The 18,819-nt window shown below is 34.1% G+C and overlaps 1 protein-coding gene across 3 annotated transcripts in view; it reads left to right on the top strand.

Annotated features, from left to right (window-relative positions):
- The window catches only part of LOC121371218 (thyroid receptor-interacting protein 11-like), a 73,164-nt gene that overhangs the window by 38,978 nt on the left and 15,367 nt on the right, over window positions 1-18,819 (top strand). The window contains exons 5-17 of one of the 3 annotated variants that reach the window (XM_041496948.1): window positions 2,657-2,802; window positions 6,372-6,446; window positions 7,035-7,200; window positions 7,834-7,991; window positions 8,215-8,401; window positions 9,660-9,703; window positions 11,272-11,406; window positions 11,920-12,037; window positions 12,725-12,892; window positions 13,279-13,339; window positions 13,545-13,776; window positions 14,281-14,368; window positions 15,006-18,307. In XM_041496948.1, the coding sequence (XP_041352882.1) occupies window positions 2,657-2,802; window positions 6,372-6,446; window positions 7,035-7,200; window positions 7,834-7,991; window positions 8,215-8,401; window positions 9,660-9,703; window positions 11,272-11,406; window positions 11,920-12,037; window positions 12,725-12,892; window positions 13,279-13,339; window positions 13,545-13,776; window positions 14,281-14,368; window positions 15,006-18,307 (4,880 nt within the window). The remainder of the gene's footprint in view (window positions 1-2,656; window positions 2,803-6,371; window positions 6,447-7,034; window positions 7,201-7,833; window positions 7,992-8,214; window positions 8,402-9,659; window positions 9,704-11,271; window positions 11,407-11,919; window positions 12,038-12,724; window positions 12,893-13,278; window positions 13,340-13,544; window positions 13,777-14,280; window positions 14,369-15,005; window positions 18,308-18,819) is intronic. The other 2 variants (XM_041496949.1, XM_041496950.1) reach the window with 2 other exon arrangements.

Below are 18,819 nucleotides of genomic sequence, written 5' to 3' on the forward strand. Positions count from 1 at the left end.
TTGTTTGGAGATACTTATTAAGTCATTATATTGCAATATTGCCTTCTGATTTATTGAAAGGTAAGTGAGCAATTTAATTCTGCATTAGTTATTTGAGAAGTGTATATATATAATATATAAGACATCACTGAAGTTGTCTTATATCCAGCTATTGTGTAATACTTTTTTCTTTTTTTTTTTAAATTGAAAATGATTAAAGTTATAGCCTCTAGTTTTTAAATACCACAACATATGTTTCACTATTAGAGCTGTTTTGATCATTGAAATTAAACATTACAGAGGTGGATCTAGGGGGTGGGGGGGGGGGGGGCGGCCAAGGACCCGGGCACCCCCCCCCCTCTAAATTTGGCGACAGTTATAATTTTATTATATATTAATTTTCATTTTTTACGATCCCCCCCCCCAAACCTCCCTCAAAATTCCATTGGCATTCCACCTCATGTCATTGGGGCTACCCCTAAATGGATTTTTTGGATCTGCCACTGCATTAGTTGCATTTTATTGTTTAGATTATCCATTTCCATACATCCAAAGTGTTTCTCATTATCCTAGTGTTTATAGTACCATGAAGGAAGGAAAGGAAATGTTTTATTTAATGATGCACTCAACTCATTTTATTTATGATTATATGGCATAGGTTAGTACCATCACATGCATTTTTTATAATTTTAAAAATGCACATACCTCTGAGAAGTAATGGGTATGGTAAAGAGCTATAGGGTATTTTACTCATTTCAACATTACACTTGTGATTCACTCTATTGTAGCTCTATAGAGGTGTATTATAGGTTTGTAGATTAATCAAACTTAGTGTCCATTTTAATGTGTTGAAATGAAGCTACGGTCTGCAACTTTAAACAACAAAATAACAATCGTTTGGATTTGTAATAACGATGATTGATTTTTAAAATTAGTTTGAAAATAAAGTGTTTGGTTAATGTAGCAATGTTGACCATAACTTTATGAAAGTTGTATGATTACTCTGAAGTATAAAAATTAACAGAATAAAATTACAATCAGACAATTTGTCATAAATATAATTTAAGTTGATAAATAAACAAACAGTTCACCAAATTTGAATGATAGCAGATTGAACATTTTATTTAAGGCATATAATCTTTTCTTTTTTTTTAGTATATTTTTATACCAGAATTTAAACCTAAAACAAAACCCCACCAAACCATGAACACAAAAAATCGACAAGTAAGTAGAATTTGTACTTTCACTTTTGTTTTCCTTATAAATTCCTTTATAAAATTAAGTTTTGAAATACAGATTGTGGGCTGCCACATGTCCTGTACCCATAATATTTAACAGTCCAAAAAAGCTGGTAGGTATGTACAATATATTTTGTCTAAATAGTACGTAGTGCTAGTGTGTTTGTTTGACTAAACCTGTGTCTTGCACCGTGGGAAATTGATAGCTTCATGTGGTATTCCTGTCATGCCTCATTATACAGGATTCATGTACATTGTAAATTAACAAAAGACTTCCGGTATGGCGTAAACAAATATCCTGTGTGTTTTCAGAATGAATCATAGGCTTATCCCGTTCTGTTGGGTATGTATTTTATCTGCATGACATATGATATTTTTCTGTTTGTTAAATAGTTTGTTTAGTGGTGTGAAAAGCTTGAGTATTAAACTCGGCAGTTATTAAGTCTGCAGGAAATTTAGCAAACAAGTTAATTCAATTAATTTTCATATTATTTAATGTTATTAAATTAAACCTGTTAATACTATACTAAATCCTCAAAACTGGACCCTCTGTAAACCAGAATTCCCTCAAAACCAAATGTTTTTCACAGTCCCTTTTTGAGACCAGAATTTGTCTAAATCGGATACCCCTTAAAACTAAACTTTTTACTTTGTATCCAGGGGTATCTGAGGGGTTTCACTGTAGTATCATACAATAAATAATGCATCTTGTATGTTATGACTACAATAACGGTGTCTTTTGAGTTTGTAAATTACGAAATGTCACAGTAAATTGTTGAAGTATGAAACTGGAAAAGGTACAGCACTGGTCAATCCATTTGAAATGCCCTTTTTAATGACTTGTTTTGTTTTTAATTCCTCAACCACTATATACAACTCCAAATTGCCTTGAACATGTGTCTAAGCATCTTTATATCAAAATTTTCCAGACAGCATGCCTCTCCCCCCCCCCCCCCCTTTCAGAGTATGATGGGTTGTGGGGTTTTTTAATCCATCTTCATGGTCAGACATTTAATGACAGCATCAGTGAATAAGAAAGGCAATGTTTTATTTAACAATGCACTCAACACATTTATTTACAGTTATATGGCATCAGACATATGGTTAAGGACCACACATATATTGAGAGAAGAAACCTGCTGTCACCACTTCATGGGCTACTCTTTTCGATTAGCAGCAAGGGATCTTTTATATGCACCATCCCATAGACTGGCTAGCACATACCACGGCCTTTGGTGTACCAGTCGTGGTGCACTGGCTGGAGCATCAGTGAATAAATGCAGAGTATTTTTGGTATATACGACAATGATTACCTTTAGCTTTCAGAGTATGACGGTAGTTTTCAAATCCAAGTTCATGGTCAGACATTTTTAATGAGATCATCAGTTAATAAATGTAGAGTATTTCTGGTTTATACAGTGATTTCTTTTTGTTTTCAGGCTATGATGGTGGTTTTCAGATCCAAGATGACAGCTGGGAGTTCGGTGACAGCATCAGCCTGCAGCACGAGGTGAATCGACTGAGTCATGAGATAAGCAGATTACAAGCAGAGTGCCAGCACTGGAGATCTGTAGCCAGTCAGCTGGTAGGTCTTGTCATTGTTTTCTGTGCTAAGTATCTTTACATCTGTAGTCAAGAAGCTTGGTAAATAGTAGTGTTGGGATGGAAGGTAATGTTTTATTTAACGATGCACTCAACACATTTTTTATTTACGGTTATATGACGTCGGACATATGGTTAAGGACCACACAGATATTGAGACAGGAAGCCTGTTGTCGCCACTTCATGGGCTATTATTTTCTATTAGCAGCATGGGATCTTTTATATGCACCATCCCACAGACAGGATAGCACATACCACGGCCTTTGTTACATCAGTTGTGGAGCACTGGCTGGAACAAGAAATAGCCCAATGGGTCCACCGGCAGGGAACAATCTTAGACCGACTGTGCATCAAGCGAGCGCTTTACCGCTGCTACATCCCGCCCCCAGAAGTGTTGGGAATCGGTTTAAATTTCATCATCGGTTATAATCGGTTCTTTACCAACCGATCAACTTTAGATTACACAACTGATTAGAATTAGAATTATATAAGAAGGATTTGAATAATGACTATGACTTATTGTCTTCACCAAGATCTAAACCCTACAGACGGCTGATTTTACCTTTAACAACTATTTAAATTCTTTCTTTTTCCTTTATGTACACATGAAAACTAACACTAGCCCAACATATTACGTCAATTCCATTATCTAAACTAAAGGAAAAACCATTAACATTTTCTCTCACAATCGATTATGGATATTTTTATAATCAATCTTCAAATTGTTAGAGCCAGACTAATAAATGTTTTTATTAAAATCGATCATGACACACTTACTACAAAAAATATTATTAATATTGAGTTTTGAACATGTTAACATTATTTTGAAAATAAAATAAATATAAACGTAACCAAAAAATACTGTGCTAAAAATTGCAGCAATGATTGAAGTAAAAAAAAAGTAACATTTATTAAGAGAGTATCCCCTTGCCTTTTTAATATTGACTTTAATCTTACAGTTTAAGGATACTTTTATGGTAAAGCTATATATACTGTAATTCGAGGATATGGACATTTGTAGCAAGAGATAAAACATTACTGGTTGAACTTAAGTATTTAGCATTGTAGCAAAATTTGTTTGATTTGTCGTGATAGAGCTCTGTAATTAGCATTCTGAAGACTTTGTAGACATTATTTATCGATTAAGCTCGGTTGTACATATCTTATTTGTTTATAGGTTTAATGTTCCATGGTTCTAGTCATATGGTCATTAGCTTACCTAAGGAACAAAAAAAAAAAAGCTTATTTTTTAATATATTAAAATATTAAAGCAGGCTATATATAAACAAACATAAATTGATATTGATGCAATTCAAACCCACTACACTTGTTTTACAAGGCAATGTAATACTTAGTATTCATAATATGTTGCGCTATTTAAATATTTTAGCAGTGTTTGTATAGTCCAATTTATTTTTGTTTTTAAGTCAAGCGCGACTCGTAAGATATGATTGCAAATTTCACTCAATGAGATATAAATCATATTTGACAAAAAACATGAAATATCCTCTATTTATTATATAACATTTAGTGAAATATCTTAATATCAGTGAAATGAAAGTGTTATTAATCACTCAGTGACGATAACACGTTGAGTAAAAATTTCACTATTTCACTCTAAAATGTGTTATCGTCACTGTAGAAAGTGTTATCTTCACTGTAAGAAAGCTGGAACTATTTTGCTGCTGTAAATTACCAAAAGTTATATAATAAATAGAAAATTTCATGTTTTTTGTCAAATATGATTTATATCTCGAGTGAAGTTTGCAATCATAATATATCACAATGATTGCAAACTTCACTCAATGAGATATAAATCATATTTGACAAAAAAACATGAAATATCCGCTATATATTAAATGAAATTGTTACATTGGGTGACACTGCACTTTTGCTTTGTCTTTATCCATTTGGCTTGCTTACATGTTGTTGTTTTTCCTAAGTACGTTTTTTGAGATACTTAAAGTGTTTTAACATCCGATCTAGAAATAAAACGATTTGAGTCACAGCTACATCCGCCAAACTGATATCAAGTCTTAACAAGTGAATAATTCATTGTTGCTGTTTATCAGAGTAAATATTAGGATCACTAGGAACAGGCACAAAACTGGAATTACTTTTGCAGTAGGTCATCAGCAGTGTGACAGATGGTATTAGTTACTTATCAGTTAAGCCAGCATTTCTGTATTGTCAAGTAAAGACCATGAGAGATATTCTAAAAGCCATATCGGTATGATTATTCGCAAAGATTAATATGGATTTAAAATTTTCCACAAAATTTAACATGTTGGTAATTATATCTACTTCAGTGTCATTTAGTGTTGTATGTACTGGCATTTTATTGGAAGTAAAATGAACATTATGTAATTTCTTTTCTTTTTAATTAATCTATACACATTGCTCTTGATGAAATAGTATATTATAATTAGTATACTCTCGTATAATAATGGTTTTAAAGTGTATTGATAGTACATTGCCAAATTAGCCAATTGCTAATTTTCAATCAAAATGGCTACAAAATAAAATATTCCCCAAATTAACCACATTTTACTAAATTTCAAGGAAATACTCTACATTTTTTAAAACTGGCTAAACCAAAAAATTTCCCAGTGTGAGCCCTGAGTAGTAATACTACTTTAGTTCTTGGATGTATTTTATATAAGTCTCAAGAACCAATATTAAGTTACAATGCATAACTACATTACAGAATCGCTCATTTGACCTAGAGGTTATCGTACAATGTAGCTGAAATAACAGAAATAATAGCTTTTCCCCTTAATTTTTATGAACTGCAGGATAAAAACATTAACTAGTTCAGTCTGAATGGGAAATTCCGCTCGCAAGCCTCACAGAATTTCCCACTCTTATCGTCACAGGATAACGCCGATACGGTCACTAACTAATTATTTTCTATATATAGTAGTGACATAAAAATATATATATATATATTTTTTTTAATAAATATTCAAAAGTATGATTTTAAAGGCAGTAAAACTTGTCATTTTGATTAATTAGTATAGTAGAATCATTTATAATGTATTCAAGCACAATTGCTACTAGCAAATGTGAAAATCATGCTTTGCTTTATTGGTTTATATTATAAATGATAATGTACAACTGCTGGTCTTTACTTGTGGTATTGATTGATTTGTTGACACATCATGCATCCGTGCTGTACTGAAACAGCTCGGTGTGTAATCAGTGGAGGCATATAATACTGTTATCAATTGATAAGACATCAGCCTGTTCTTCAAGATAGTTGGCAGTAGATGTAGTGGAGGTGGTCAATCACTGATAAGTAGGTTCTCAAGCAAATATCACAAAATATGGCAACCATATATATAGAGAATAACTAGTTAATGACGTGGGGCGTCAGGTTTTGGGTTTTTTTGTGGGGTTTTAATTGTTTTTAATTATGTACACCTGTTTTGCAAAACCCATTTATTACAAAGCCAGATTGCTATATTTTACTTATGTGCACTATATTTTATTTCTTTGGCAGTGCCAGATTATTGCTTTTTAATTCTCTTTGGGCCATTGTTTATCTTGCAGGGTCAGTCTGGAACAAATGATGAGCAGGTTGAAAACAAAAATGATGAACTGGTTGAACTGCAAGCTACAGTTCAAGTAATATAGGTTTTTGTTATTAAAAACGCTTTAAAAAAGTCTAGGTCTCTATTATATCGGCCTCTTTTGTCACAGTATGGTATTGGGAATTTTTGTGTGGGGTTTTTTTTCTTCACACCAGACCATATGTCACAGTGACCAGATGTTTCATATGTAACAGCAGCTGAATAGTTTGTAGGTTCTTTGGTGTGTCATTAAACAACCAGGTCTTTGCTTCAATAATATGACATACAAATAAACCTAGTTATGTGAAAAAAATATATAACTAAATAACTTTTTTAATATAAATTGAAACTTAATAAGTTCAGTTTCAATGTTATTGGTTGTCCGATTTCCACTTTATTTTGGATATTGTTTTGATTTTACTTTATTAAAATTTGTGTTTTTCTTAAGGATACCAGGTCTTTGCTTCAATAATATGACATACAAATGAACCTAGTTATGTGAAAAAAATATATAACTAAATAACTTTTTTAATATAAATTGAAACTTAATAAGTTCAGTTTCAATGTTATTGGTTGTCCGATTTCCACTTTATTTTGGATATTGTTTTGATTTTACTTTATTAAAATTTGTGTTTTTCTTAAGGATTTGAAGAAACAGCTATCAAAAGCACGTGACTACCAGCAACATGAAGTGACATCTCTTCAAGATGTTCATACTCAGAAGATCTCTGCTCTCAAGAAGAAGCACAAGCAGGAGGTGGGAGAGTACAAACAGCAGATAGCATACCTGGAGCAAGTAGTGAACGAGGGTTCGTATTATCGGAACTATCTTTTAGAAAATAGTACCCATCGAGATGTAAATAACAAACTGTTTTCTGTTTACCGATACTAGGATCTGTTCGAGAATAATGTTCTTGAGAGTGGATATGTAGTCTATTTTTGTGTATAACCATTACTGGTATCAAAGCAACAAATGAGTAATTGTTAGTCTTATGTTTACTTGTATCTGTTACAGAACATCTTCTCTACATATTGGTAATAGAATAACATTTATAGATCAATCAGTGGTTGGCATACGGTTGAGAGAGTGTCTTTCTAATTATTAGAAAGCCTGAAATCATTCTATATGTTGTCAAAAATAGTAAAAGTATTTGGCTACTAAATAAAATTAACTTCTACAGTGAAACTCCTCTAAACCGGACACTCTAGGGACCAAGTAAAAAGTCCAATTTTTGGGGTATCCGGTTTAGAGAGGTTCTCTTCTGTACAGATATTTAAAAAGGAACCATGAAAAATTTCCGGTTTTTAGGGAATTCCAGTTTACAGAGGATCCGGTTTTGAGAGGTTTCACTGTACTAGCTTATTTTAAAGTTGCTGGAAAATTGCTCTTTCGTATTTACATATGTCTGTACATTTGTAACAAAGTATTTGTTGTGTTTCAGGCCGTGACAGTGATAGTATTAAAAATGGCCGATCTTCCAACCTTCCTGAAGCTGATCGTGCTGAACTGGATGATCACACCAATTTGGTGGAGAGTCTCAGACAAGAGTTATCTACCTTGCACAACAATCTTTCTGTGGTTACTAAAGAAAAAGAGGAGGTAATCTTATTAAATTAATGTTATTAGTTATAAATGTGTAAGAAAACCTGTGACATTTGCTAATAAACTAATTCCAAATGAACTAGTCATAAAGATAAGAAATATTCATTTTTATGTCGTCTGTCTGTTAATTGTTGCTAGACTTTGTACATGCATTTTATGTTCTTAGAGATGATGAAAGAATGATTATAATATTTAATAATCTTCTAATTTTAACTTGAAGGTTGTTGCAGCCAAGCAACATCTTGAGGGAGATTTACAGGAATTACGGACTGAATTTGATAAGTTAAAAACAGACCGTGATGAATACCTCAAGAAGACTGAAGAGCTCGGTAACTTGGTTTCACAACTTAAAGAAGATTTGAAGAATACCACCATCACAGAAGATGTGCTCAAGGAAGAAATAGAAAGTAGGTGCAGTTATAGAATGTTAACTCCAAGCTTGGTGGTCAGTGGAGGGATGGGATTGTAAAGTTAGGGTCCTGTCTTGGGCTAATTGCAGATGTTTTGGAGTGTATTTTTTTAATTTACCAGTATATTTTTGAAAATTTAATTGAATTAGGTTTAATATGGAACTAAAGTATATATTGTAATACCATTAAATTTAAACTTCTTTGCGTTATAGGAGCGGGATGTAGCTCAGTGGTAAAGCTTGATGCATGATCGGTTTGGGATCGATCCCTATCGGTGGGCCCATTGGGCTATTTCTCGTTTCAGCCAGTGTGCTACAACTGGTATATCAAAGGCCATGGTATGTCCTAACCTCTCTGTGGGATGGTGCATATAAAAGATCACTTGCTGCATTAGGAAAAATATAGCGGATTTCCTCTGATGACTACGAGTCAGAATTACCAAATTTTTTACATTCAATAGCCGATGATTAATTGATCAATGTGCTCCAGTGGTGTCGTTAAACAAAACAAACACACTTTTTTTTTTCATTGGGTTATGTTGATCAAAACAAGAAGGTTGGAATTTAGTAACATACTGAATACATACAAGTTGATGTTTCTCAATCTCTTATCAACAAAGATACCACATAATGTGTTATTGTTATATGCAGGGTCTTCATTTCATTTCAACTTGATTTCCATGCTTATCTCCAGTTACAGTTCATGCATACTGTCACACTTCAGCTATATGGGCTGTCTGAGTAGAACAATGGGTTAGTTGTTAGTGGTTACTGAGAAAGAAATAGGTATATATCTTCCCATTACTGGCCTCGGTGGTGTACTAGTTAGACCATCAGACATAAGGCTGGTAGGTACTGGGTTTGCACCCCGGTACTGGCTCCCACCCAGAGCGAGTTTTAACGACTCAGTGGGTAGGTGTAAGGCCACTACACCAACTTTTCTCTTACTAACCACTAACAATTAACAACTAACTCACTGTCCTAGACAGACAGTCCAAATAGCTGATGTATGTGCCCATGACACCATGCTTGAACATGGTGCTTGAATATAAGCATGGAAATGAGTATAAATGAAATAAAATCTCCCCATTGAGTTGTTAAAAATTACTTAGTTTTATATTTACCCAGCCACAGCTGTGTCTAATGGAGACTTTCGTTTTATATTTACCCCACCTAGGATGTGTTTAATGGAGATTTATGTTTTATATTTACCCTTAAAGGCTGTGTCTAACGGAGACTATGTTTTATGTTTACAGGGTTGCAGCGTGAGAATGTGGAACTGGTGGAGACCACGCGACAGGTCCGACTCTCTCTGTTTGACACCAAACTCCAGCTCCTAGACCAACTGGATGCAAACCATGTACAGTTCATCATAATCAACACATTCACCACCCTTTTCTTCATCTCTGTCATGCAATGAAATTGTTGGGGGTTTTTTAAACCGGAATGATCAATATTTAGTCTTGATTGTTGAATGCAGTTTTCTGTGTTGTTGTTTTTAATTCTAGAAAAGGATTGAAACATTGTAAAATTAAATATTATCAAAAATCTATCAAATTTATATATCATTTGAAAGACATATTTTTCCATTTTGGTATAAATAACCTAAAGATTGATTTACTTTAGGATTTTTTTTTTTTTTTAATCGTTTATAAATTGTAATGAATTGTATTATTATTTTCATCAGATAAACTAATTTAAAATAAATACTTGTGCATGTGCATTTTTGATTTCTCCAGTTCTTGAATTGTGTTGAGGAGACTTGCATGGTCTTGCATCTAGTTGTGAAGAGCTTGTGAGTTTATTAGTTCTTCTAAGTTGTATTCATAGTTACAAGAAAAACATTAAGTAGGACTTATCTTAGAATTATTTATTTATTTCATAATATTTAATTGTTACATTAACATAGACTATAATTTTGTTTTGCAAAGTGCTCCTTATTCTTTGCAACCCACGATGTTCGGTGTTATTCCATGATTACATTGTCTTGTCATTTGTTATGTCTTGAGTTCTGTTTCTGAGGATAAAATATGTCTGCTGTTAATGCATGCAATCTTCTGCCTCATTCAGTTACTGTTTTGCTTGCATGCTACACGTAATTCATGTCAGTGGAATGATGTTCTCCATCTGGCTGAGGTCAAAGACATGGTATGAAATTTCAACAAGTGAGTCTTTCAAATGCATAAATGATCATAAAGGTGACGTCTGGTCAGAGTAAAAACTTGGTAAAAATGCAAAAGAATCATTTTAAGTGGTTTAACGTGTCCTTATACCACTATGGTTTCAAACACACCTATCCAGAGTCCGGCCTCCGATAGGATTGGGGGTCTGACTCGGAAATATTGTTTGAAACAGTTTTGTGGACAGTATTAATGTTCATTAATTATGTAATATTTTCAGATGGAAATGGGATTGTGGAATGCATTACAAAATAGCAAGGAATGTGTTGTTAGTTGAAACTAATGCTCCATCCCCATGTTTTAAAACAACCATCCATTACTTGTTTAGATGTTCATTCTTGTACAGTCATTAAATAACATGTGAACCATTTTCATGGCTTTGCCATTCTAGTTTAGATTTTATAGTTTCAAGCATGATTGCCTGGTAACAAAGTCGTATATGTAGCTATCATTTCATATTTTAGTTAAGTTTTATATACATGTAGTACATTTCAAAAGTTGTAAATAATATTTGGGACTTTTTCAGATATTATTAATTTGTTTCTATATTTTGAAATGTAATATTATAATAAAACTTGTAAATTAATATTTATAGATGAAACAAAGTACCTGTTTTTGTTTCTTGTAAAGATCAAAATATAGTTAATAGCTGTTTTGAATTAACTTTTTGTGAAACATAAAATTCCAGGCTGAAGCATTAGAATTGTTGGGTGATCTACAACAAGTGCGACATGGGATGGATTCTGAATCGGCCAATAGGAGAAATCATGTTCTCAACGAAAAACAACAAATAGCCAATGATATATTTTATGTGGGGCAGAAGGTTAGCATGCATGCAAAAATAGACAAACAATAAGCTTATCTAGGACAGAAAGTTAGCATGCATGCATAAACAGAAAAACGCTTTCTTAGGGCTAAAGATTAACATGTATGCAACTTTATAATAGATTTATATGCCTGTTATACAGGATAGGAGGAATCCAATTCACCCCCCCCCCCCCCCCAAACAGAAAACAACCCTGAAAAATATGTTTGAACTTTTAGACATGGTAATATGCATGCTACGATTAGTAAATGGTTAAATTATATATGGCAGGTGATTAGAAGAGCAAATGATAAGCATAGATCAGGGTAGAAGATTAGGATACATTAAAAACATACAGTTACGGCAAGCAGAAGAACCATTTAAATCAAATAATGATAATATGGTCATATAGGCGTCTACTTGATTGTCCCTCTTGTTATATTTAATATATTTTAAGCAGTAAGACTGTTTTTATTGTGTTATCTTCTGTGTATAATGTTTTAACAATAAGAACATATTGATTTGTTGTAGCAGCTGGAGGTGAAAGAAAACATTAGTTCTTTAGAGAGCAAGTCTACTAATGTGACGGGAGAGGTGGCCACCATTGTGGAAGGAATGGGAAGTTCTGAACAGCAGCATCACACTGCAGGTAATGATTCTGTCAAGACATTAAACAGGGTGTCATAAAATATTGATTACTTTAAGATGTTTGATATTAATTTGCTCATTCAATGTTTGTTGCATCTAATAATGTAAAGTCATTGCCGTTTTATAAGTGGTGCTATTTAAGTATAATTTAACTGCTGCTGAAATGTGTGTGGGTTTTCTTTTTGAGCTTAGAAAACTAATTTACTTCTTATTTGTAATGAGTTAAGTGCTCACTTGAGGTGCTTGCTTCGCAGGATCGAACTACCTTGTTGGATATATTCAACTAATTGGGTTTTTTTTCTTGTTCCAACCAGTGCACCACAACTGGACAAAGGCCGTGGTATATGCTTTCTTATCTTTGGGAAAGTGCATATAAAAATCCCTTGTTGCATTAGGAAAAATGTAGCAGGTTTCATCTGATGATGTGTCAGAATTACCAAATGTTTGATATCAATAGTCGATGATTCAATGTGCTCCAGTGGTGTTGTTTAACAAAATAAACTTTAACTTTTATTTGTAATGCAAACCAGACCCTTCTTCATAAGAATAAATGGTTTTATTTTATAATAATGAACTTAATATTATCAGCAATGTTTTACAAGTGGGATCACAACAGTATTGTTAACACACTATTCATCTGGTATTTAGTGGATTTTTAAGTTTAAAATGTTTGAACATTATTCTGCAGAACTAATGAACACTATGGAAAAAGAAAATATGATTCTGAAAGAACAGACCCTGAAATTACAAGAGCAGGTAACTCTGCTTGAAAAGGCTTCTCAGCAGCAAGTTTGTGAAAAGAGTCAGTGTGAAGATACAATCATCAAACTGCGAGAAGAACTGTTGAAGTTCAAGGGTATAACACTATTTCATGCATATCAAATAATGTTTTGTGAAATTAAACAGATATCTTGCTGCAAAAAAAAATGTTTACCCCTAAAGTATATTGATAGGATTTTAGTAAATTTTAATGTTCTGTGTATTTGTAACAATTAAATATTCAATTAATTTAAGCTTTATAGTTTATAAAAAGATGAATATACTGAATGAACAAAACTTAAAAATATTTTTTTGGAAATTTATGTGCTTACATGTATTTTGTATTGTACTCACATGTATTTTGTATGTCGTCAATTAATTTGGAGGAACTTTGTTTGGTCATGATAATCTTTTAATGTCCACATATGTTATCACAGTATATTCTTTTTGTATTGCTAATAAAGCTGCCTTTATATTTGACAGATTCAGAATCCACAGATACATGTTCTACACTGGAACAAAGCCTAGAGACTGATCTAGAAATGTAAATATATTTATTTGGTGATTCCATTTATAATAGTTATTTTATTTGAGATAGTTGAGTTACTGGATACACTTAAATTATTTGGGCTGTTTATATTGCAGATTGCAGACTGCAGGCAGTAAAACAAATTTATTTTTTAAATTGTCCATTTGTAACAATTCCTATTTGTGTTAATACCAAGATTTTTTTTTTTTTTTCTTCTTAGGAAAACTGAAATGAGCAGTGACATATCTGAATTATCTCAAAAGAATACCAATATTCACGATCAGAATAGTCTACAGGCTCAAGTGGACAGGTATAAAGAGGAAGTCGATCAGTTTGAATTGGTCAAGTCTGATTGGCTGATGGAGAAAGAGGCTCTGGAAGATGTCCTGCTACAACTGAGGGAACAGCTGCAGGAAAAGGAGATGTCTCTAAATGAAGCTTTGGCACAGAAAGTATGTGTGTGCTGGGTGTTTTTAAATATAAATATTGAATTTAAATGAAGTTCGGGGAAGAAGTGGTAAATGCTGCACAGACTGACACTGCAACTAGCATTTCTTTTTCTTACAATCAAGTATATTAAATTAGTATCTGATAAAATCTGATACACAGAGACTACAAATGATATAATATAATCATTGGTCTTTTGTGCAATTTTCGTGATATAGTCGGCATCTGTTCAATTTTCTTTGTATATTCAGCATCTGTTATGTGCACCAACACTAGCTGGTAGATTGTTAAATTTTCAGTATATTATTTTGCAATAATAATATAATAAGTCTTTGATGGTAAAGAATTCAAATATATATTATAGTTAGTTAATCAATGTTAGTTAGTTAATCAATTTTTTTATATTAAAAAGTCTGTAAAAAGAATACTATTTATTGTTATAACATAGACTGCTATATGAAGTGTCCTGAAAGGATCTCAAATATTTACATTTTTATTTTGTTTTCTAGTTGGATTTGGAAAAAAGAATTAGTGAACTAGAAGAAGAGGTTTCTAAGATGGAACAAACTTTAAAGAAAGAAATGGCTGAAAAATCAGGTAAAATAATATCATTTTTTGTGAAACTTGTGATTAAAGGTTTGAGCATACATGTATCTTTTCTGTACCCTTAAGAGACATATGGAGTTACTACAAACACAATGGATTCCCAAGACTGATTATTTAAGCAAGATACAAGTTAATAGTAAAATTAAAACTAAGGACAAAAAATATTTTACTCTAACTAATAACTAAAGTGAATGCCTTTAAAAAATATTAAATTTTAACTATTGTGTGTCTCAACAAATAAAAAATCCTCCATTGCCTAAGGTATGATACAAGCCCAGTACCTACCAGCTTGAAGCTCAGTGGCTTAACCACTACACCACCGAGTTTTTAATTTGTTGTTTTATTAGAAGATAATTGAAGTGTGTTTGTATGAAACTCACAAGTCCAAAATTGGGAAAAGCTTTAGTTAACAATAAAAATAGCTTGTTTGATATATTGTTTGAGATTACATGCATAGTGGTGATGCCAAAATGGATAAAATCCCCTTATATGGTTGATATAAATCAGTAGTACTAGTATCTAACATGACGTTACAAATGTTTGAAACATAAAACATTGTTTTTCTCAAATTGGCATCTTAACAAATTTTGATTAAGCACTCTACAATGTTTTGTCTTTGTGTTTTTAGATTTGTTGTCTCGAGTAAGCGACCTTGAACATCATGTGATGCAGCTGACTGAAGCCAGGTCCACTGTACAGCAGGAGAAGCTGGATCTGGAGTCCAGTCTGGAGGAACTTGACCTGCAGCACCAGGAGGCCACCGAGAAACTCATACAGATGAAAGACAACCTGCTCACAGACATCAGCAGTCTGCAGGACCAGGTTTCCCAGCGTGACGACCAAATCCTACAGCTCAGGGAGGATCTGGAGTCTTCAAGGTTGCAGACGTCAAGGGATGAAGCAGATTCATCAAAGTTGAAGACGCCCAAAGAAAACGAAGATGAGAGTGAAGGAGATGTCGATGATCTTCAGAGAAACATTGAAGAGCTGGCTAGAAAGAATGATGGACTGAAGAGTGAACTGAATGTAAAACAAAGGGAGATTGAAGATTTGAAGGAGAAGGGTAGACGCGGGGCGGCTGTTGTTAATGAACTTCATATGGATAAACAAGATCTGGAGATGCAACTTTCACAGAGTAAGCAAGACATTGAAAGCAAAGTTTCAAAAATAAAGGAACTGCGTGAGGAAAATACCAAGCTGATTAGTGTCAACAAGAACTTGACGGAAAGACTTCAAGAAATGGAACAAGATTTGGAGGACTGGCAGCAAGTTAATGAGGACAATCAGCTTCAACGTGTTCAGTCAGAAAGAGACATGTATGAAATGAAACGATTGGAAACTGAAAATGCACAACTGACAGAAAGGCTGGAGGAAATTCATCAAACTAGCAGTGAAATCCAAATTAAAAATACAGAACTAATAGCAGAAAATGACAGATTATCAATTTTAGTCAATGAGTCTGAAAAACTGTTCAGTGATGATGCAGAAAATATGATTGAATCATTAGAAAATAAAATTTCTATCCTGGAAACACAACTTGATGCAGTGATGTCTGAAAAAATTGCCCTGCAGAAAGATGTGGACAATCTTGAAGTCAAACTTGATGAACGTATAAAACATTATGAGAGTTATATACAAGATCTGCAGAATTCCAAAGACCTTGATGCAGGTTCGGTCAAAAATGAACATCAAAATTTGTTGGAATCTTGTCACACAAAAAAAATAGAGATCACAGAGCTAAAATCCCACATTAAGAGTTTGGAAGGAGAAATTGATGATATAAAAGAAACCCTGAGTTCATCTGTTGACAGTCAGAATCAGCTTTCTGAAATACTGACAGAAAAGCAAAATGATTTTGATAATTTAAAAGAGGAAAATAACAGATTGACAGCAAAATGTGATGAAAATTCTGAAAGGTTGAAAGAGCAGGATATCCTTATTGAAAGCATGAAAAACCTGGAAACACAACTTGCAGTGTCTAAAACTGAGTGTCAGAGGTTGCGTATGGAAATTGAACAGGCGAAGGCAGATTCTAAAAGTATCCATGATGATGATGGTGATGACAAACCACAAACACTTGAAATCATTACCGAACTGGAAAAAGAGCTTACTATGGCCAATAATACTCTGGTTCAGCTACGGGTCCAGGTGAGTCATTATGAAAATGTCGTTGCTGACATGGAGTCACAAGTTGTCCAGCTCCATCAAGAATCTGAAGACTTCAAAAAATCACTTGAACATGAATGTGAAAAATGTACGAAGCAAAATGACCTCATATTGACTTTACAGGAAGAATCAGCAGCAAAAGATGATGAACTGGCAGATTTACAACAAAAGTTATCTCATGCTCTTTCAACACTGGCTGATGCTGATTCAAAATCTGTTACACAGTCACCATTACAGAATTCTGCTTCAGAATCTAAATCCACTCGATATTACGGTTTAGAGAAGTCTACCATTTCTGATGAATTTGATGGCGAAAACAAGAAAGAAATATCTCAGAATCATTTATATGATAACTACAATGAAGCTGATTTCAGTGAAAGTTGTGAGGAAATTTCTCGAGAAATGGATGAATTGCGAGGAAAGTTAATGGAAAAAGATCAAATAATAGACGAGCTGCAAACAAATAATTTTTCACTTTTAAAAATGTTGGATTCAAAATCACCATCCAGTGAAAATAAAACAATACTTGAAATTAACAAATTAGAAAATGAAGTGAAGTCTTTGAAAATGGAGAAGGAACAGATTCTGGCTGTTATGAATGAAAAAACACGTGAATGCAGCTCTTCAAAAGCTGAAATCCACAGGTTGATGAGTGTTATAACTGCAGAAAAATCAGCTCTTGAAAAACTGCAGCGTGATAATCACCAGTTGAATCAGCCTCGAGATTCCACAGAGAAAGAAGACATGCAGAGAGAAGCATTGCAGAGTATGTCACGACTCGTTCGAGATCGGGAAATGGAAATAGATGCTCTGAAACAAAAAAATGAAACATTGCTTGAAGTTCTGCAGAATTCTTCATCTGAGAATAGTCATGAAAGACAAATTCACTCACTGCTTCTAGATAAAGAAAACTTGGGAAAGCAGGTACAACAGCTACAGAATGAACGAGAGCAGATGATTGGTTATCTGAATCAGAAACATCAGGAAAGTGTTTCATATCACAATGAAATACAACGTCTTAATGCATACGTTAATGCAGAAAAAGAAACTTTTGACACACTGCAACAGGACTATGCAAGGTTAGTTCCTCAGTTTGAAGATAAAAAACAGGCTTTGTTAAAAGCCCAGAATGAGTTGCTTAACTATGAGCAGAAATATCGGGAGCTGGAGGTCAAATATGGTGAGGTCATTCAGAAAGCTAATGTGTCTGAAACAGTTGATATTGTCACATTTAATTCGAAGGAAGAAGAGCTCAAAAGATCTCAGGACAAACTAGAAGAACTTGCACATGGTGTTCATGAAAAAGATAATACAATAAAAGTGTTGACCCAGAAAGTTTTTGAATTGGAAAATTCAATATCAGATAAAGATACGGGAAGGACTAATCTTAAAAAACAGGTGGAAAATCTAACATTTCAACTGCAAGGCCTGCAAGCCGAACTGGACGATTTAAACAAAGAACTGGCTGCAGTTCGGCAGAAGTCTAGTGAACAGAGTTCAGAAAACCAGATGCTGAATGAATTGAACAATCAGATGACTCTGTCTCTACGTGAAAGGGAGTCTGAGCTGGCAAGTATCCGCGAGAAGTCTGGAACCCTGCAGACCCTGCTACACACCCAGCAGGGTGAGAAGGGCCAGGTGGACCATATGATCCAGGAGAACGAGACTCTCCACAATCACTGTGTCCAGCTGCAGCAGGAGAGGGACCAGATCATGCTGGCTCTCAAACAGCGGCAGAAAGAGAATGAGGAACTCATGATGGATGTAAGTAATCGTACTGGAATCATGAACGCAAGGGGAAGAATCCAGGGAGGTATTCAGGGTATGGAATCACAAATGCAAGGGGAAGAGGCCAGGGAGGTATCCAGGGTATTGAATCAGGAATCCAAGGGGAAGAGGCCAGGGAGGGTATTGAATTAGGAATCCAAGGGGAAGAGGCCAGGGAGGTATCCAGGGTATTGAATCAGGAATCCAAGAGGAAGAGGCCAGGGTGGTATCCAGGGTATTGAATCAGGAATCCAAGGGGAAGAGGCCAGGGTAGTATCCAGGGTACTGAATCAGGAATCCAAGGGGAAGAGGCCAGGGTGGTATCCAGGGTATTGAATCAGGAATGCAATGGGAAGAGGCAACAGTGGTATCCAGAGTCCATTGAGTGTTGGGGTTGGGATAAGGATGCATTATATTTTATAATAGAATCAACCTAGATCAAAATCTGGCAAATTTCAGTATTGTCTAAAAACAGTTTCTCATCATGTTGTTCTTTGATGAAAAGATTA

This window comes from Gigantopelta aegis, chromosome 4, assembly GCF_016097555.1.
Source record: "Gigantopelta aegis isolate Gae_Host chromosome 4, Gae_host_genome, whole genome shotgun sequence".
NCBI classification, from domain to species: domain Eukaryota; kingdom Metazoa; phylum Mollusca; class Gastropoda; order Neomphalida; family Peltospiridae; genus Gigantopelta; species Gigantopelta aegis.